The following is a 21,274-nucleotide window of genomic DNA, read 5'->3' as shown; positions in this document are numbered from 1 at the left end:
CTACTAAGACTTACCATGTATTTCTGTGTTTTAGCCTGGTATAAAACATCCTGGTAGTGCCGGGCAAAGTCAGGATCCACATTTTTAATCTTAGCAGTGGGTAATAGCAGGCTGTCTAAAGTTCTCAGAGGATCCCCTTCATCAATGGCTTCATTGATGTATCCCACAGCTACAACTCCTAGAAAAAGAATTCCTTTTAAGTCACAGTACATCATAAGTTTTCTTGAATCACCTATAGCCAAGACTGAGTTAGAAAGGGGGGCCGGGGAGACCACACATACACACGAACTGCAAGAGCTAATAAACAACTACAGCTAAGGCTTACATGGGCTTTCCTGGAAGTTCAGCAGGTAAAGAATCCGTCTGCAATGCAGGAGACCCCAGTTTGATTCCTAGGTTGGGAAGATTCCCCTAGAGAAGGGATGGGCTACCCACTCCAGTATTCTTGGGCTTCCCTGGTGGCTCAGATGGAAAAGAATCCGCCTGCAATGTGGGAGACCTGGGTTTGATCCCTGGGTTGAGAAGATCCCCTGGAGCAGGGCATGCAACCTACTACAGTCTTCTGGCCTGGAGAGTCCCAAGGACAGAGGAGCCTGACAGGCTCCATAGGGTCACAAAGAGTGGGATATGACTGAGCAACTAAGCACAGCACACAAGGGTACATAGTAGGTCAATGTACAGAAGTCAACTACATCTTTCTACAATTGCAATGTGCAATCTGAAAATGAAATTAAGGAAAAATTCCACAATAGATTCCAATTACAAATAGATGACAAATATAATAAACACTTAGGAATGAATTTAACAGAACAAGGATATGACATATATACTGAAAATTATGAAAGACCATTGGGAAAAAAAGATGACCAAAATAAAGGGAAAAATTATCCCACGTTCATGGATCAAAAGGCTTAATACTACTAAGATGGCAGAGATCTCCAAATTGATCTACAGATTCAATGCAACCCCTATCAAAATTCCAGCTGCCTTTTTTTTTTTTTTTAACAGAAACTGACCAGCTGACTCTAAAATTCATACGGAAATGCAAGCGGTCAAGAAATAACCAATGTAATGCTGGGGGGAAAAAAAACAGCATAGGAGGACTCTTTCTATTTTCAAATTTACTACAAAGCTGCAGTTAATACTGCATGGTACTGATATAAACAGAAATCCATAGGTGAATGGAACAGAATTTAGAGTTCAGAAATAAACCCTTCTATCTAGAGTCCACTGATACCTGACCAAGACAATGCCACAATGAGTAAGTCTTCATAGCAAACGGGCACCGACAACTGAACGTCCTCTGCATAAGGATGAAGTTGGACTCCCTTCACTGCATCACACAAAAATTAACTCAATACGGAATACAGATCTAGACACAAAAGCTTAAACTATAAATTTTTAATGTCTTAGAAGAGAACTGAGGGTAAATCTTTATGGCCTTGTGTTAGGCAATACTTCTGACCTATAAACACCAAAAACATAAACAAAAAAAGGAACCAAGGGATGTTGTAAAAATTAAACCTTTAAGAGGTACACACTATTATGTATAAAACAAGCCACAAGGATATACTGGATAACACAGGCCGTGTAGCCAATCTTCTAAAGTAACTATAAATGGAATGTAACCTGTAAAAGTTGTGAATCAATCTATTAAACATCTGTAACATGTAATGTGTACATCAACAATAAACATCTGCAACTTATATAATTTGTACATCAACTATAATTCGATAAAAAATAATTAAACCTGTAATGCTTCCAAGGACACCATCAAAGAAATTATCTACAGAATAGGAGTAAGTACAAGTTCTGTATCTGATAAGAAACCTTAGGTACCTGATACACAAGAATAGCAAATATATAAAGAATTTTTATAACTCAACGATAGAAAAGAAAACCCAATTTAAAACAGGTAAAGGACTTGATCAGACATTTCTTTAAAGAAAATATACAAATGGCAAATAAGCACATGAAAAGATGCCCAGTATCACTAGTTACTGGAAAATACAAATGCAAAGCACAACAAAATACCACTTTATAACCACTAGGATGGCTATATTGAAAAAGACAAACAATAACAAGTGTTCTGAGGATGGGGCGAAACTGGTGGTGGAGAGGGAGGATGGCAGCCACCTCGGTAAACAGGCAGCTCTTTAACATATTAAGCATCCAGCTTCCATATGATCCGGTAGTTCCACTGCTAGGTATATACTCAAGGGAACTGAAACCTCATGGCCACACAAAAGCTGACACATGAATGCTTATAGAAGCAATATTCACAAGAGCTAAAAAGTAGAAACAACCCAGATATCCATCAGCTGATAACTGGATCCACAAAATGCATACCCATGGAACAGAATATTACCTGACCTAGAAAGTAATATTGGAGAAGGCAATGGCACCCCACTCCAGTCCTCTTGCCTGGAAAATCCCATGGATGGAGGAGCCTGGTAGGCTGCAGTCCATGGGGTCGCTAAGAGTCGGACATGACTGAGTGACTTCACTTTCACTCTTCACTTTCACGCATTGGAGAAGGAAATGGCAACCCAGTCCAGTGTTCTTGCCTGGAGAATCCCAGGGACGGGGGAGCCTAGTGGGCTGCCGTCTGTGGGGTCGCACAGAGTCATACACGACTGAAGGGACTTGGCAGCAGAAAGTAATATGAAGTATAATGATCCAACACAGATGGACCTTGAAAACCTTATGCTGAAAGAAAGAAGCCAGACACAAAGGCCCCATACTCCATGATTCTCTTTATATGAAATACCCAGAATAGGAAAATCCATAGAAACAAAGCAATTGGCCGTTGCCAGGGAATGGCAGGATAAGGAAAAAGGAGTGACTGCTAATGGGCAGAGTTTCTTTCTAGGGTGATGAAAATGTTCTGAATTTAGATACTAGAGATGGTTGCACAATTTTTAAAATATATAAAACCACCATAAAAACACAATAAAATGGGGAAGAATTTTATGGTATATGAATTATATCCCAATAAAGGTGCTGTAAAAACAGGAGATAATGTTGGCCCATGGAACTTGTTAGTTCCGTATCAATACAGTTTCTCTAGATTTGAATAAAAAGAGAAAGGAAGTACTATGAAAAATAAAACAGGAGATAACTTGACATACAAGTAACAGCTCATTTCTAGCGTAAGCCTCACTTAGACAATAATGCCAAGTACTGCTACTGGACGGAATCAGAGAATACCAGGGCTAGAAGGATTTACCGTAAAGAGGTACAGAAAAGAAAACAGAATTGCAAAGAGATTTGGAAATGCATTCTCTTATTTGGTTTACTCTACTTCACCACTTTGTAAAGAACACCTATGAGACAGTTCAAAACCAAACAATTCCCTATAGTGTTAGCAGAGTGACTTTCAAAGTTGATATAGTCCATTTCTGTCCAGTGAATATTCTGTGAGGATGAAAATGTTCGGGCCATCCAGTATGGTAGCCATTAGCCACATGTAGCTAATGAGCACTTAAAATGTGGCCAGTATAACTGAAGAATTTAAAATTTTATTTACTGTTAATTAGTTAAAATAACCACAGGAAGCCGGCAAGTGTAGGTAGGTTCCATAGAAATCACCAAAGTCGTGCATGTTGGGGGAAATTTTTAAGGTTCAAGTATGGCTAATTAACATCACAAATTCTCTAATACCATCTGGGAAAATAACATCTGGAACCCTCTGGATGTACCAGAGGGTGAATAAGCATACCTACCAATTCAAACTTCTACTATCTCTACTATACACAGGATCTTAGGACAGAGACTGATAGGTCCAGGAACAAAAAGCACAGAAGGCACGTCATGCAGTTGGAAACGTACTTGAAAGTTTAGCAGAAAGGACCTATTTGGAGGCTGCTTCTCAATACTACATTATTCTGAAAAATAAACTATAAATCAGTCATACTACGGTGTATGTATGCATGGGTATATTGTTCATGAATATACATACACAAAGGTACACACGGACATGTACATACCTTCACATACTAACAGGGGGCTTCTGCTTCCCGGGTGAGTGCTCATGGACAAGAATTACTAAAGAAACTGAACATTAACAAGCAGTAAGCTTAGAAAATACACATACTTAAAGTCAAACATTCTCTCATTCTGTCAGTTATTTTTCATCAAAAACAGAAGCCACTCTATGAAGTATGATATGCTATGAAGCCGAATGTATTCTTTTAATTTTTAAGAAGCATCTTCATCTTGACATTCAAATTAAGGTAAATTGTTTAGCTAAGTATCTCCTGAATAAAAGACCCCATAAAGACCATTGTTAAGAATGAAAAAGTCTATAGGAGGAAAGGGACTTTCTAAAATGCCTAGAAATTATCCAGATTATAATACTCCAGTATGTTGGAAGAAGCAGCAAAAATACTTCTCTAATGTGCAAGTTAGGTTATCTCAAAACATTGGAAGGACTTGGGAAAGTCCAAGTATTAGCCACACACACGTCATTATCACTTCACCCTGTAAAGTTTATAAACTGGAGAGCATGGAACACTTATGTCATTCTCTCAACATCCCCTTGGGTCTACTGTTCTAAATATTTTTAAACATCCCACTCAAGAATGATCTTTACAGAACTACATCTGAGAAAGAGAATGCGTGTACCTAACGGCCGATCACCTGGGAATGAGTGCCGTCCAGCTGACTTGATTGAAATCAGCTGCTTAAGTTTTTGGTGTGTTTATAGGAACACAAGCTGCTGATGTCATAGTCAATGACCTCACAGGGGCTGAAAACCTTCCCAGAAGTCCCCTAGGCACATCTGCATCACGTCCTCTGTTCATACATAAAGAGAAAATCCCATTTGGGCAAAGACTGTTGAGCCTCAACTCATGGCCCACTTATTTAAATCATCATATGATACTATAACATTCTAGTCCAACGAAACGGTGGGCATTTCCTTAAAGATGCTGTCAGTATTTGAGACACTACCATCTCAGTGAGATAACTGACAAAGAATGGTACCTACCAAATTTAAAAAGCAAAAATTCACAGGAAGGAAACCTTGTCTAAGCTCTCTGGTCAAACTAATGCTCCACTAAGGTTTGACTGGGGAAAGTAAACTTTCCATTAAGACATCAGCAGAGCATCCAAATGTGAGGTAATGCATTTAACAGCTTCTCCACTCAATTCAGCTTTCACATTTCCCATCAGCAGCATACCTCATCCACACCACAATTTAGACATGGGATTAGACCCTGGAGTGTGTGGCAGGGGTGAGGTGGGAGAGCAATGCACTTTCAAGATGTCCATGAGAAGCTCTCGCATCTTTCAGATGATTTAATTTCTATATTATGCAATTCAGGCCTGGCAACAGTATATTTAATTCAGTTTTTAAAGCAATCACCTAAACAGATGATATCCAACTCAATATTTCAAGTGGGCTAAGTCGTGTCTGATTTTGCAACCCCATGGACCGTAGCCCATCAGGCTCCCATGTCCATGGGACTCTCCAGGCAAGAACAATGGAGTGGGTTGCCATTTCCTTCTCCCAATATTTCAAGAACTTTAAGCAAAGATATTCCATTTTGACAAAATGACAAACCAAAACAGAGAGAAATTAAATCTTTTATATTAAGTCCCCTAGAAAGGAAATATTAGTCTCTACATGGCTAAACTAAGATCATGGCATCTGGTCTTATCACTTCATGGCAAATAGATGGGGAAACAGTGGAAACAATGGCTGATTTTATTTTTCTGGGCTCCAAAATCACTGTGGATCGTGATTGCAGCCATGAAATTAAAAGACATTTGCTCCTTGGAAGGAAAGTTATGACCAACCTAGATAGCATATTCAAAAGCAGAGACATTACTTTGTCAACAAAGGTCCATCTAGTCAAGGCTATGGTTTTTCCAGTAGTCATGTATGGATATGAGAGTTGGACTATAAAGAAAGCTGAGCGCTGAAGAATTGATGCTTTTGAACTGTGGTGTGGGAGAAGACTGTTGAGAGTCCCTTGGACTGCAAGGAGATCCAACCAGTCCATCCTAAAGGAGATGAGTCCTGGGTGTTCATTGGAAGGACTGATGTTGAAGCTGAAACTCCAATGCTTTGGCCACCTGATGCGAAGAGCTGACTCATTTGAAAACACTCTGATGCTGGGAATGATCGAGGGCATGAGGAGAAGGGGACATCAGAGGATGAGATGGTTGGATGGCATCACCGACTCAATGGACATGGGTTTGGGTGGACTCCGGGAGTTGGTCATGGACAGGGAGGCCTGGCATGCTGCAGTTGATGGGGTCGCAAAGAGTCGGACACAACTGAGCGACTGAACTGAACTGAGATGGCTAAAAGAAATGTGATAATTGCTGAATGATATGTCTCGTGGAGAATACCATTATAGTACAGCTACTTAGATAAATGCCACACAAATCTAAAGAAATTTTGCTTAAAAGTATTCATCTAGGACTTCCCTGCTAGTACAGTGGATAAGAATCCACCTGAAAATTCAGGGGACACAGGTTTGATCCTTGGCCCAGGAAGATTCTACGTGCGGTGAGGAAGTAAACTGAATGCCCCAACTACCAAGCCCAGACACCTAGAGTCTGTGCTCCGCAACAAGAGAAGCTTTCTCAATGAGAAACCCGGGCACCACAAGGAAGAGTAGCCCCTGCTCACCACAACTAGAGAAAGCCTGCATGCAGCAACAAAGACCCAGTGCAACCAAAAAAAAAAAAAAAACCACACCAAAGAAGTATCCACCTACAAGGAAATCACTGGCGGTCCAGAGGTCAGGACTCCGTGTTCATTGCTGAGGGCGCAGGTTAAATCCTTGATTGAAGAACTAAGATCCCACAAGCTGTGTGGTATGCCCCCCTGCTCCTGCCACCTGCCCAATTCACCTACAAAAGACCACTTTCTTTTAAAGTTATATACATGTTACAGTTTCTCTTTTCCTGGTAAAAGCAAAGGCTCTATCTGATAATCTGGGACAAAAAATGGCAGGTCCCTCCTCCCCCTTGTCAGTGTCAAGAATGAGAATAAAACTACATTCAGGCAGCACTGGGAATTGATACACCTTCACTTGTATTAACAGGACATACAGAAATCACCAAAGCAAACTTGGATTGCACATACTGTCACAAAGAATAAGGAAAATGTTAGAAAACAAAGATGCAACATAATTTTGTGCTTTGCCAACATTTGAATGGCCTTAGCCAAAGCACCCAAACCATGGCTTCACCCTGCAAGTGTGGAGCTAGGGGCCAAGGAGGAAGGCAGGAGGCTGGGGGCCTGAGCTTTGCAACACGACACACACACCAGTGTCATGCCCCACACGCCGAGTCCCCACTGATACCAGCTCCCCAGCCAACAGGCCAGAAAAGAGCCGAGTGGAGAGTCAGCTATCTGATGGCAGGGATCCCCAAACGCAGAGAGGCAGCAGAAAGTCCTGCTGTCACAAAAGGGGAAACAGATCTGTAGACAACTCTTGAAAAGGACAAAACGAAAAAAAGTTCAGCAATCAGTCTAACAGTGGCATCTAAAGTACACCACGTCCAAGCAGTGCCCTTGGACCCTGCTTTCTATGAGAGGTCTAGAGTGAGAAGTTGTTTAGCCAAAAAGTAAACCTGGCCTTGATACTGGGCACAGGGCTCATAGAAGTCATAAAGAAAGCGAAGAAAGCTCTGCAAATGCAATGAACGAAGTCAAATGTTTTATCTTCAGTGACTGTAGTATAACCAAATGAGATACAGTATTAGAAGACCAGATCTTCAGAACTTAACCAAAACAAACTAGAACAAAACATTGTAAACTTCTGTGATGTTTATAAAGAGTAAGCATAGAGCTTAAGCATTTTAATCTTTTTAATGCAATTTTTAAACGTTCCTTTTCATTTACAGGTATTACACAATATTGGCTTTATTTCCCGTGTTGTAAGTACATTCTAAAGCCTATCTTACACCCAATAGTTTGCACTTCCCACTTGCCCCTCCCACCTTCCCTCTCCCCACTGGTAACCACTAGTCTGTTCCACAGATGGAGATCTGTGAATCTGCCTCTTTTTCATCACATCCACTAGTTTGTTATATTATTTGGATTCCACATATTAGTGATCTCATACAGTATTTGCCTTTCTCTGTATGACATTTCAGTTAGCATAATACTCTTCTAGTCCATCCATATGGTTGCAAATGGCAAAATTTTATTCTTTTTTATGGCTGAATAGTATTCTGTCACACAGACAGACAGACAGACGCACACACACACAGACACTACATCTTCATACATTCATCTGCTGATGGAGACATTTAGGTTGTAAAACCTTACGAAAATAAACTAGGACAAAACATTCTGAGAGCTCCTAAGTTCTAGAAACACAGCAAATCACCATGATTTGAGATCATAAACAATAGTTAGACTGTGCTGTAATTTCTTCTCAGAGCAGGAATATGTGTCATGCTGCTGCTGCTGCTAAGTCGCTTCAGTCGTGTCCGACTCTGTGCGACCCCATAGATGGCAGCCCACCAGGCTCCCCCGTCCCTGGGATTCTCCAGGCAAGAACACTGGAGGGGGTTGCCATTTCCTTCTCCAATGCATGAAAGTGAAAAGTGAAAGTGAAGTCGCTCAGTTGTGTCTGACTCTGTGCGACCCCATGGACTGTAGCCTACCCGGCTCCTCCATCCATGGGATTTTCCAGGCAAGAGAACTGGAGTGGGGTGCCATTGCCTTCTCCAAATATGTGTCATATTTCAGAATCAGACCCAAATGAAAGGTCAAAATAAAGCTGAGTGCTTAGAAAACTGAGTTCTTTAGAGTAGTCATTTTTCAAGCGTGTGTGCTTAGTCGCTCAGGCATGTCCAACTCTTTGCAACCCTTCAGATTGTAGCCCACCAGGCTCCTCTGTCCTTGGGGTTTTCCAGACAAGAGTACTGGAGTGGGCTGCCATTTCCTTCTCCAGGGGATTTTCCTGACCCAGGGATCAAACCTGCGGCTTTTCTGCATTGCAGGCCGATTCTTTACCTGCTGAGCCATCAGGGAAGCTCAAGTACCAGGAAATTTTAAAAGTTAGGACTCGTATCTATGTATTCTACTCTATTCTTATCTGTCTTATGTTCACTTTGTAATGTTTATAACACATTGGGATAGTAGTACAGAGGTAACATTTATATATAAATACATATGTACCTGTAAGAAGAATGTTTTCTCATAGGGCTCCATAAGCAAAAGATTGGCAGCCCTGATCTAGAGGTCTGTGCTGTCCAGCTACCTCACTCTCCCACCATAACTAGGGAAGGAAACTCTTCCATACTTACGGTCATTCTCTTCTTGAATTTCGACATTAACCATATCGATACAATTCTGAATTTCATTCCAGCTTAAGCTATCTTGCCCTTGGGATAAGGCTTCCAGTTTAATGGAGAGAAGTGCATTTGCGTAACTGTAGAAGAAAAAACAAGCATGACACCTATCAGAGAGGTTCATTCTTTGTTCATGTTATGCATCTTAAGTTTGACACACGTGGCCCAATGTGATGCTATGAAGTTAGACAAAGATTAGAAAGGCAAGTAAAACTGTCAACATACACCAAGCTCACTTAGACTAATAATGCTGTTTCTGTCCTTCAAATACTTCTAGGCACAAATGTTTTTTAATAAAGAGCTCCTCAAATTCCAATCGTGTATTTATCTCAAGCAAAGAAACCTCAACATCCTTAACTTTGTGAAGTTACTAGGGTTTTTTTTTTTTTTTGTAACTATTTTTCCTTCCCTTTGTATGTCTTGGTTCTGCTCAGACTCCAGATGACTACTATGATGTAAAATTCAGAATTACCATGGCTTCTAGTCTTTCCATCAAGGGTCCTTTTTTTTTTCTCTCCTTCCTTGGCCAAATCCAAGCCTAGGGAGCCCCCGCCACCCTTTTTTTTTTTTTTTTTTTACTGTGACCCTAACATAGCTGGGTTACCTTGTGGCCTAATCCATATACCCAGTGACAAATCAAGTAAAATGCAACTGCAGTTCCAGAAACCTTGGTGAAGATCGTGCACCTTCACTGCCTGTTTTCTTGACAAGGTGGTGCGTGAGTTGAACTAGAATGTCCTGGAATTCCTCTTCACCTGTCCATTCCTCAGGCTTCACACAGCTACTACCTCGCTCCTGTGTCTGCTCCCTGTCATCCCACTCTTACACCTCAATCAGACCCCTGACCCTCCTCACCTTCTGGAAAACAGAACTTGGTTGATGCGCTGATTATTTTTCTTGTCTTGAGAAATTTTGGGTAAAAAGATAATCCGATACTTCATCTTGACATATTACTAAGAGACTCCCGTTTCTTAGTCATCCGTTTTCCCATTTGAAATTATAGAAACAGTGTTACAACCATAAGCTAACATGAGTAAGTTATTCCAGGCCAAAGTGTAGAAACCCAATAGTTTAATTTGCTTGTGCATCTTTATACCAAAGAAGTGAAGCTCAATCCTCTATGTGTATACTGATTCACTTTGCAATTTGACTTCTGAATAGAACCAACAGATTTCTAGCAGAGGTTCAAAGAAGTAACACTACATTGAATCTATAACTGTTTTCTCATTGTGACAGGTTTTCTCAAAGTTCTGCACACTCCAAGGTGACACTGAGATGTCTTCCATTGGGTGTAGCTTGAAAGAGAAAAATATCATTCAGAATAGGAAGTGGTGGGGAGGACTCATTTTCTGTGTCTGAACAAGGCATTACCAAACACAGCCTTGAAAGTGTCTCGAGGTCCTGTGTGAGATTCTCACCTTAGCAAGAGTTATAAACCTAAGAAAATACTTTTCTACACTTGCATGCATGCTAAGTCACTTCAGTCATGTTTGACTCTTTGCGACCCTATGGACTGTAGCCCACCAGGCTCCTCTGTCCATGGGGATCCTCCAGGCAAGAATACTGCAATGGGTTGCCATTTCCTTTTCCAGAGGACCTTCCCAATCCAGGGATTGATCTGGGTCTCTTTCATTGCTAATGCTGCTGCTGCTAAGTTGCTTCAGTCGTGTCTGACTCTGTGTGACCCCACAGACGGCAGCCCACCAGGCTCCCCCGTCCCTGGGATTCTCCAGTCAAGAACACTGGAGTGGGTTGCCATTTCCTTCTCCAGTGCATACAAGTGAAAAGTGAAAGTGAAGTTGTTCAGTCGTATCCGACTCCTAGCGACCCCATGGACTGCAGCCTACCAGGCTCCTCTGTCCATGGGGTTTTCCAGGCAAGAGTACTGCAGTGGGTTGCCATTTCCTTTTCTGCTGGGAGCCAGCACGGGAGATCCCACCCATGACAAAGGTCATGAGGAAGAGGCCTGACAGGCAAAGGTGAGTCAGGACTTGAGGGACCCCCTGGACCTGCTTGAGCATCTACCCCAAAACCAGAATCTGCCTGTCCTGCTATTTTTCACCAACTCATCTGTTACCAATGGGGTACTGTCCCCGACCACCTTTCTCTGAAGAAAATTAACTTAGAGCTCTAGTTTATAAGTCTCCTGGGCATGTAATTGGAGTGTTTCAATTCAAACCCCTCTGATAGCTTTCTAATTTGCCTGTCAGGTTTATCCGGACTTTTTCAACTACGCATGTGATTGTTTATAGCCTCCCAACTGGGAGAGGCACAGGAAGCTTAAAATATTCTAGGAATGTAGAGCCTTTCGGAGTTAAAAATCATTAGAATAGAACTGGTTAAGGGTTTCATTGTTGAGCCAATACTTGCTGCCAAGTTTTCATATCTTTTATTTGTTGATATAGTTGGTATATAGAAAAAACAGGTAGTAGCCCTGGCATTAGCAACATTAGATCTTTGAGTTAAGCACTTTCTTTGTTATAACCCACTGCACCTTTGTGCTATAGGAATGTAACTTTATTTAGTATTTTGAGGGTGATGCAGATTAAAGAAAAAACACTTCAAGGGAAAATGAGTTTTTGGTTGATTAACATTTATCAAGGAAAAAAGCCATAAAATGTTAACAGGCCTCCTGGCCAGAAGATAATGTAAATCACCTGAGACATTTTGTATGCAGAAAGAAAGAAAGCCTGGTATCAGTAAGGGTCAGGACTGCTGCCCTTGCTTGACTCTGCATCTTCCATTATGTAAAACTTAGGGTATATAAGCTCCTTTTGAAAATAAGGTTACGGGTCTTGCACAAGCTTGGCCTCCCCATGTCGTACCTTCTTTCTCTCTTTATCTTTTTTTTCAGGCTAATTCCCTGGAGCACAGGGGTCCTCTGAGTTCACTTTCCTGCCTGGGCTTCTAAGACCCACTCGAGAAGGTGCCTAAGGTGGGGGCAACTTCTGCTATTCGAGAGGGCACCTGCGGCCTACATGAACAGTGTAAGTCTCGTGTCTGAGGCTTTATTGGCTTTCTCCATAAACCAAGGAATATCAGCCTCTTTTCTCTCCTCTATTCTCTTAACTGCAAATTCTTTCCTAATCTCTCTCTGTATCTATATATCTCTCTCGCCTCGCCGTCCACAATTTGGATACCCTGGATACTTTTCCAGGAGATCTTTCCAATCCAGGGATTGATCTGGGTCTCTTTCATTGCAGGCAGATTCTTTATCATCTGAGCCACCAGGGAACCACTTATGAGTAGCAATATATAACAAACAACACTGATCACGATGACAATGGATAAACAGTAACTTGCACTCACTAGTATCCATTATAGATGGGGACCATTCTAAAAGAAAGTGCAAAATCCTTTCAGGCATTTCATATATCTGACATCTAAATGATGACCCAGTGGGAATAAAATGGAGAAGCTTAAGGATGAACTGAAGGAAAAAAAATAAAATCCACACTCACCCACCATTTCCTTGTAAATGAGCAAATACTAGCAAAAGGAAAAAATACGATGACTAATACAACAGAGCTCCACAGGCTTTCCATATGAGTATTAGTCTCCAGCACTAAAGATATCAACTTTTGATACTGTTGTAGTTTACCCAACAGGTCTGTCTTTTCCCTCCCCACATTTCTGAGAGTTCCCTTTGGTGTCTGCTATGGTTAGACTAGAAAGATTACCTTTCTAACACACTTGGGGAGCTTTGAAGAAGACCAAAATGTCAGCTTCACTCAACAGACGCTTATCAAGTACAAACTATGTACAAAACCTGTGGCAGGCACTATAGGGAGATTGGAAGGGACGAGATGCAGCCATTATGTCAAGGAGCTTTCAGCCCATTGTGCTAAGTCGCTTCATTTGTGTCTGACTCTCTGCGATCCCATGAACTGTAGCTCACCAGGTTCCTCGGTCCATGGAGTTTTCCAGGCAAGAACACTTGTGCCACCTGGGAAGCCTTTCAGCTCTTTATAGAAGATGGAAAAAAGCTCAAATAGGGTATAAGAGCAGAGCATGGGAAAAGTCATAAAATTAGAGGTTGTACATAAGAGTGGAAGTAACGGAGTTCCAAGGAAGGAGTAGACAGAAACCCTTAGCGATGGAGCACCTGGCTTGGGACAGGCTCATAGGGGCTCTGCAAATGCAGAGCAGGTGCTTTCATTGTGTGTGTGTTTCTCTGCTTTACGGATGAAGAGAAAGGGGCTTGGCTAGGAAGAGTCACACAGATTATTTTTGGCTCCAAGGCTATGTTCCTTTAACCACATCATGTTAGTTCTCAGAAGAGATGACATTGGCTGGGGTGGGAGAAGCATGGGACTAGTTCACAGAAGCATCATCCCTGGCAGGGATGGCTTGGGAGCTCCAGGGCTGTGCTAGCTGGAGATGGGTGACAGGCACTGTGTTCCTAGTGGTGAGACAAGTATGCTTACGAGCAGATAAACCAGAAAGAACAGAGTGTGTCCGGATCCAGCTTGGCTGAAGTGCAAAATGCAAGGAGGACTATAGCTAGAGCTAAGAGCAGAACACCACGTTGAGGGTAATGCAGATGAGAACAGAGGACAATTGTAGGGAGCGCATGATAAACGTAAGGACATTTTAGAACAATCTGGAAACACTGTATGCCCAGAGCCAATGCCAACCCTGCATCACTCTTGTGAGAGTCGGGCAAAAGAACCTTTCTGGGAAAACAGAGTCCCAAGGGCAGAAGCCGTGGTAAATGGGTAGCGACCTTGTAAGAATTCAGCCAGGTGGCCCTGTGCAGCACCCGTGTACTACGAAGAAGCTGTAAGACCATAAGGGAGAGCTATAGTGTTTCTTCAAGTTGAAAACCCGCCCACTTGGGCTTCCAAGAACCTGGTTAAAAGCTAGCATGGAAACTGAAATGAGGCTGCGGGAGAGCCGCTTGGGACCAACGCCACAATCCATATAAGAACCAAAGGGGCTCAAAAAACTCCTGTTGGTATTGGGTCATCCAGGTGACCTGGCAAGCGCTAAAATTTGTGATTTTATTTTAAAATAAAATTTTAAAAGTCTTTCATACAGAATATTTGCACTCTAAAGCCTATTCGTGCCCCCAGTTGAAAATCACAGGTATAAAAGTGGTTCTCAAATGGGGTGTGGGTCCATTTCCTTAATGGGTTATTTATAAATTGAGATAGAGGAAGAGAGGATATTTAATAATCAAAGTGGGTGATCTGGAGGGAGGGGGTACTGTCATTTAGAGGGAGGTGGCAGGGATGCTCTGTGTCTTGAAAACGATCTCATCAACAAGTCCTGTTAGACCATTAGGCTTCATAAGGAAGAGACCAACTCTGCCTTCTCTAACACTGAGAAAGCAGAAAAGCCTAGTTAGAAAAGAATGAATGAGGATGGCAAAGACAGAGCAAGACCAGTTTGGAGGTCATTTCAAAAGCAAAAGTGAAATGTCTAAACGAAGTGGTCACTGGGAAATGGAAACGTTATGCAGAGGTACGGTGCACACACACTGGCCACTGTCTGGGAAGAAGTGAGCAGGCTACGCATAGCTCCAGGGTGTCTCACAAAGGCAGAGAAAAATTCATGTTAACTGGAGGTGTCTAAGCTTGGAGGAGAGGATGGCGCCACTAACATAAACAGCAGAGGTTAAAATAAATTACCTTGGAAATAGACTTTAAGGAGTTATAGAAACCAAGTCGTGGAGAAGGAAATGGTAACCCTTTATATACTGGAGTATAAATGGTATACACCATTTTATACGCCAGTACCCTTGCCTGGAAAATCCCATAGATGGAGGAGTGTGCTAGCCTATGCTAGACAGTTTATGGGGTCACAAAGAGTCGGACATGACTGAGCGACTTCACTTTCACTAAAAAAGAGAAAGAAACCAAGTTGTCAAATTAAGTTGCATAAGAACATCAGTTTTTCCAAGATGACCGAGAACAAGGAAAGGCCACTGTTCTACTAGGGCTTCCCTGGAGGCTGTTCTGCTACTTTGGGGCCATTCTCTACACGGACAAGTGGTCAAATACCATTTTAAAAAAATCTAGCAAGTCTTTCTCTCTCCTGTACGACTGTACATCACTCAAGAGAATTACCTACTTCAGCAGTTCCAGAACCAGTAAGTGCTTTTGTCGAGATCTATGCAGACATCTCCCCCTGGTGGTCACAAGAATCCAAGATGGAAATCCACTCGTTTTAACTTGGGCTTTTGTCTTAACCTCTAATTGGCCTCACATCCAGAATGGCAGGGTTCACTCTGGTGACATCCACCTCTGTATGAGAGTGTTCCTTTCCCTCGGTCCCTTTTGCTTAAGCAAAGGAAGCTGCTTGAAGAGAGTCTGAGCCCTTGATCATCCATAGCTGCTCACTTATTAGTAAAATGAGGGCTTCCCTGGTAGCGCGGCTGGTAAAGAATCTGCCTGCACTATGGGAGACCTGGGTTCGATCCCTGGGTCGGGATGATCCACTGGAGAAGGAAATGGCAACCCACTCCAGTGTTCTTGCCCGGAGAATCCCATGGAAGAAGGAGCCTGGCAGGCTACAGTCCATGGGGTTGCAAAGAGTCAGACACGACTGAGCGACTTCTCTTTCTAATTGGGCTCTTTATTCTGGCCCTTGGACTGCAGGGAGGTCAAAAGGAAATCAGTCCTGGATATTCATTGGAAGGACTGATGCTGAAGCTGAAGCTCCAATCCTCTGGCCATCCGATGCAAAGAACTGACTCATTGGAAAAGATCCTGATGCTGGGAAAGACTGAAGGTGGGAGGAGAAGGGGACGACAGAGGATGAGATGGTTGGACGGCATCACTGACTCGATGGACATGAATTTGAGTGAGCTCCGGGAGTTGGTGATGGACAGGGAAGCCTGGCGTGCTGCGGTTCATGGGGTCACAAAGAGTCGGACACGACTGAGTGACTGACCTGACTGATGATTCTGGCCCTTGGTTTTCTCTCTATACCTGCTGTAGTGTTTTTGATTCTATCAACTATACTATCAAGTAGCTTATTTCAGGAACAAGAAATAAAAGACACTAAGTTGAGATTGTTACCCACTGTCACGAGCCACTGGGGTCTCTGCAGTCCTTTGGTTTAACCATCAGAAGAATGAGGTTTGAAGCTCAATTGCCCAGCTTTGGGTCCACAAATCCAGATTCAGTTTCCTCACCAGTAAACTAAGAAACCGGTCTGGACGATTATTAAGGCTGCTTCCAACTCTTCCACATTCTGTTATTTTCTAAAGAAGCCCAAGGGAAGGTAGGCATTCAACATTTATTTTACTTAAGCCTATCAATTTTTGCTAATAATATATGCAGTAGGAAACTGCCACGGGATGCTCCTTCTTAGACTCTGTTCCTCTAAAAGGAAAACTGGGAAGAAGTATTCAAATATCTGAAGGACTCTTAGAACAAAGTAGACTAGCTTTTAAGAAAATGAGCATGGCAAAAAAAAAAAAAAAAAAAGTAAGCATGGCTATATGGCTTTCTTCAGGAAGGAATAAATCGTTCATCTGTGAGGTCTGCCAAACACACATCTCTGCATTGAAAGGAAGTTTGGAAAATGTTCCCTTACCGTTCCACGTATGTCTCGTCCAGATTGTTAAAGCCTATTGTTGGGCTTCTAAGTTGATTCTGCACAGACACAAGATCGTTGCTCTCCAAGGCCTGGTTGAGTAAAGCTACAGCAGATAGCATTTCCACCGCAATCAAGAGCTCCTCATGGGCCAAGTAGTTCTGTTAGGAAACATATGGTAATATAAGCTCCCCAAATTCACACACCCCATGTATGTGATGGGGGTTCAGAAGGTTCACTTCAAAGAGTACAGAAAAGTCAGAGATTGTGAGAACCCGGGACGAAGAGGGCTGCCTGGTCATCTATTTTTCATTGGCTTTTAAGAACAGGTCAGTGGCTTCTAGACTTTCCTTAGATGCTCGTCTGGGGAACTGAGTTACTTACAACCCTTGGTTATGACTCCATGAACATCTGCACGGCTGCAGCCTCCTCCTGCCTGCAGCTATACTGGCTGCCAACAGGCTTAGTCTTACCAAATAATTAAGCCACCGGTTGGATAACATCGTTACTGTCTCTAAGTGCAAAGCAAGACATTAGTATAACTAATGACTTAAAGTTTGAACTAAGGGTAAGGAAAAGAGGGGAGAATTTTACCTAAAGATGATAACCCTGGAAAAGTAAATCAAAGTCATTAAGCAATATTGATTTTAATTTTTAAAAAGTTAGTTTAAGTCACATTTTTATAAATGGGTAGAAATTTTAAACATACTCTAGGGTCTAGATATTTGAAGAAATGTGAGGCAAATCTTAATGAAAAGCAGGTAAGGATTAGGTTTATTTAAAAAATACATCTCAGGTTACAGAAAGCCCCTTTCACCATTCTTTTCCTTTTAACCATTTTATACTGACTTGGCCCAGCTTCAAAAGGGTTATTTCTTCCATCCTATTGAAGGAACATAGAGGAAGCATGAAAATAAATTTTTTAAAACCCTGATATCTATCCTTACATTTAGGATATTGTATATTTTGTATGTATAATATTTATGCCAAAATGCACTGTAGCTTTCTGGTTCTCCATGGAAATTTCACAGTGAATTAATTTTAGATTAACAAAGCACAATTTTATGTTCCAAAGCAAATGGGAAAGAAGGGTTTTTATAGGGAACATGTAAGTTTTATCCAAAGACCTTACATTAACTGTGAGTTTAACATAGAAGGAAGGTATCAAATTACAAGTAAAGAGCAGAATGGAATCATTTGAGATTCACCACAAATACCTAAAGTGGTATACAGCCAAAAAGATGAGGACAAATAAAGAAGAAACGGATGAATGTGCTAGAGTGTATACAGCATTAGGCCTCAGAGTTAGAGAAACAGGGACAATATTAACAAGAGAGCCTATAGGCAGTTTAAAGAAATAACTTATTTTTCTTTTATTACAAAACAGAGTTGAACACTGAGCAACACCAGAGTTAGGAGCACTGAATCTCCATGCAATCCAAAATCGCCATATAACTGTTGTTGTTTAGTCCCTAAGTCATGTCCGACTCTTTGCGGCCCCGTGGACTGTAGCCCACCAGGCTCCTCTGCCCCATGTAAGTTGGTCCTCCATATGCTCATCCTTCTGTATCCTAGTTTCTGCATCCTTGGATTCAGCCAACTGTGTATCATATCGTACTATAGTATTTACTATTGAAAAAAACTCACATATAAGTGGTATGCACAGTTCATCCTGCAATAGCTCTTTATAAAGCACTGTAAGTCTTAATAAGCAAGGATAAGGAAACCAACCTCACTACCCAAGGCCTCTTGTGACACACACTTTCGTTAATTTTTAATTCATGCAAACATTTACAGAGACTTTGGTTTTTTAAACTATTTTCCTTTTCTGATTGTAAAAAACAGGATAATGCTATTTCAGCCTCATTTCTTCCATTTAATAGCAGGGTGTGCAGTCTGTTACTAGTTAAACATACGGTTTGTTTCCCTTTTTCAGTACTATAGATAATACTGTGAAACATCCCTGTACATTTGTGAGTTGCCTGTTTATGCTTTATGCTTTCCTCCTCTTGTTTTTTGGGAGAGCACTACTGTTTTTGATTTTAAGATCCAATGTCCTTCCATGTTTTTTCAGAACTTTAATGTTTAAATGATTTTTTACACATAACCTTTCATACTGGAAATTTATTCTATTGTGTGTAGTGAGGTAATGTTTTCTTTCCCAAATGGTTAAATGCTTCTCAGGATTTCATTTCTGTCCCCAAGGCTCTGAAATATTAGCTCTTTCATACATTAAGTTATTGGCACTGCCTTTAGTCTTTTTCACTCTGTTGCATTGTTTAGGTTAATCCTGTACTAGTACCTATGCTTTTATTTACTGTAACCTTATATGATTTTACTGCTTAATCCCATTAACATAGTAAGAGCAGACACTGAGAAAAATCAAAGCCATGGTGCTAATGCTCTTGGTTGCAAATTTCTGGAAATCTAAATCAAGAAAGTTAGATATTTTTTAAAAATTTCAGTCTGTTATTAAATTATACCAAGGTTTTCAAAAATCACACGGAAAATAAGAATGACTAGTTTTCAGTGTGCATTTGTGTAGAGCCCTGACTGCATGTCCTAACTATGCTCTCAGATTCTTTAAGGAGATGAAAGGCAGGAGTTAGAGAGGAAGGTGGTGTGGAATCGGCACAGGGGAGCCAACGAGACCAGAGACTGGGCCAAGCTGAGGACACTGCTCTCCCACTCACCTTTCCTCAGCAGCACTCCTCGCTGCGAGGACTCAGAATTAACGTCTCTGTAACCGAGTCTCCTCTGACTTACCATGGCATTCTGCTTCTGGAGGTTGAAAAGTTCATTCTGATACATCGCAGCCGCAAAGGGGTAGACAATGGGCAGCTGGGCCTCTGGTCTCTGCAGTGCAAGCAGCGTGCTCTCAGGATCACCCTCCCGAATAACAGCGTTGATGTGGTCCACTGCAGCCAGCCCTGCGGTCGGAGTAACACTTCATCAGAACCTGTGCCTTTCCCACTGCAGCCTGACCCCACCAGCCCACACCTCCGAGGGCTAGAGCCTAAGCAGTCATCTTCCATGAACTCTGAAAAGCTGCATTTGGATGGTAAGCAAAGCGCTGGATACGGTAGCTTGTAATTGGAAAATAGTCTAATCCTTGGAGCTAGTCCCTAAAAGAACCTCAGCACTGATAAAGCCAGAGTTATAAGGTCATTCCTGCCTAGCATGACTTCCCTGCAAGATTCTTCCTTTCAGGACCAGCACTGGAACCATTTCTCCCATGAAGTCCTCACAGGGCTTCTGTTCCTGAGAATTTCACACCTCGGGCATTGTTATGGTATTTAGGACTGGGCCATGTGAATCCCACAGGCACTGCTCTTTAATGCTCTTTGTGTGTTAGTTCTGCCTCCCCAAGGAGATTAAAGATATGTGAAGACCGGAAGCAAGGCTGGCCCTACCGCTGTTTATCTTCCTGGTGAATGAGCACCACGGGACCCCACAAGAGGCACTCGGACACACTGCTGTTTGATCCAGAGCAATCATTAAGTCTCCAAATAGTCTCCCTCATCTCTTGTGTTGTGTAAAGTGTGGATTTTAGGCGAACATAACTTCAGATACGTTTTTTGAAATATTACAACCAAAAGTCATATGAGTATATAATTCTGCATTGAAATGGTGGTCCCCATGTGTTAGTATGGTTCCAAGAACTCCAGTGGATGCCTGAAACCAAGATAGAACTGAACCCTGCAAGTACTGTTTTTCTCTGTGATAAAGTTTAATTTATAAGTTAGGCATAGTAAGAGGTGAGCAACAATAACTGCCATTTCCTTCTCCAGGGGATCTTCCCAACCCAGGGATTGAATCTGGGTCTTCCAGATTGCAGACAGATGCTTTACCGTCTGAGCCACTAGAGTGATCCTAATAATATTCTTAGGACTTCCTTATTTTTTACTGGTAGAGTGTACCTCTTAACATCTTAACTATTTCTCCCATCCCATCCATCTCCCCTTCTGGCAAAAATTAGCTTGTTCTCTGTGCCTATGACTCTGTTTCAGTTTTATTTATTGTTATTTTACAATTTTTCTTGTTTCTTGAAATAGTTGTGTATTGCTATATACTTCTATCTTGGAGCTGCTTTTGCTATGACCCATAAGTTTTGGCAAGTTGGGCTTCCATTTTCATTCATCTCAAGCTATTTTTTGATGTCTTCATCGACGCATTGGCTTTTCACTTAAAGAAGGCACTTAATAGCTTCTCTTTGGCATCTCTGAATTGCTAGCATCACTGCTCTCGGGCTTTGGGGCCATTATTAAGTAAAGCAAGGATGGCATGAACACAAGGACTATAACACCAGACGGTCTGGTGACTGAGATGGCTACTAAGTGACTGAAGGGTGGGGCCTCCCAGACAAAGTGTCGATCCACGTGCCAAGGGGGTGGCGTGAGAGTTC

At 41.8% G+C, this 21,274-nt stretch overlaps 1 protein-coding gene across 1 annotated transcript in view; it reads right to left on the bottom strand.

Moving 5' to 3' along the window:
- Window positions 1–21,274, bottom strand: part of IQGAP2 (IQ motif containing GTPase activating protein 2) — a 307,827-nt gene that overhangs the window by 91,816 nt on the left and 194,737 nt on the right. Inside the window, exons 10-13 of the mRNA XM_012180670.5 lie at window positions 19,636–19,799; window positions 16,870–17,030; window positions 9,280–9,404; window positions 15–178 (exon numbers count right to left, since the gene is read on the bottom strand). Coding sequence (XP_012036060.3) covers window positions 15–178; window positions 9,280–9,404; window positions 16,870–17,030; window positions 19,636–19,799 — 614 coding nt within the window. The remainder of the gene's footprint in view (window positions 1–14; window positions 179–9,279; window positions 9,405–16,869; window positions 17,031–19,635; window positions 19,800–21,274) is intronic.

Source organism: Ovis aries, chromosome 7 (genome assembly GCF_016772045.2).
Source record: "Ovis aries strain OAR_USU_Benz2616 breed Rambouillet chromosome 7, ARS-UI_Ramb_v3.0, whole genome shotgun sequence".
In the NCBI taxonomy this organism is placed as follows: domain Eukaryota; kingdom Metazoa; phylum Chordata; class Mammalia; order Artiodactyla; family Bovidae; genus Ovis; species Ovis aries.
Note: the sequence above shows the minus strand (reverse complement) of the source record. Positions and strands in the feature narration are given on the sequence as shown.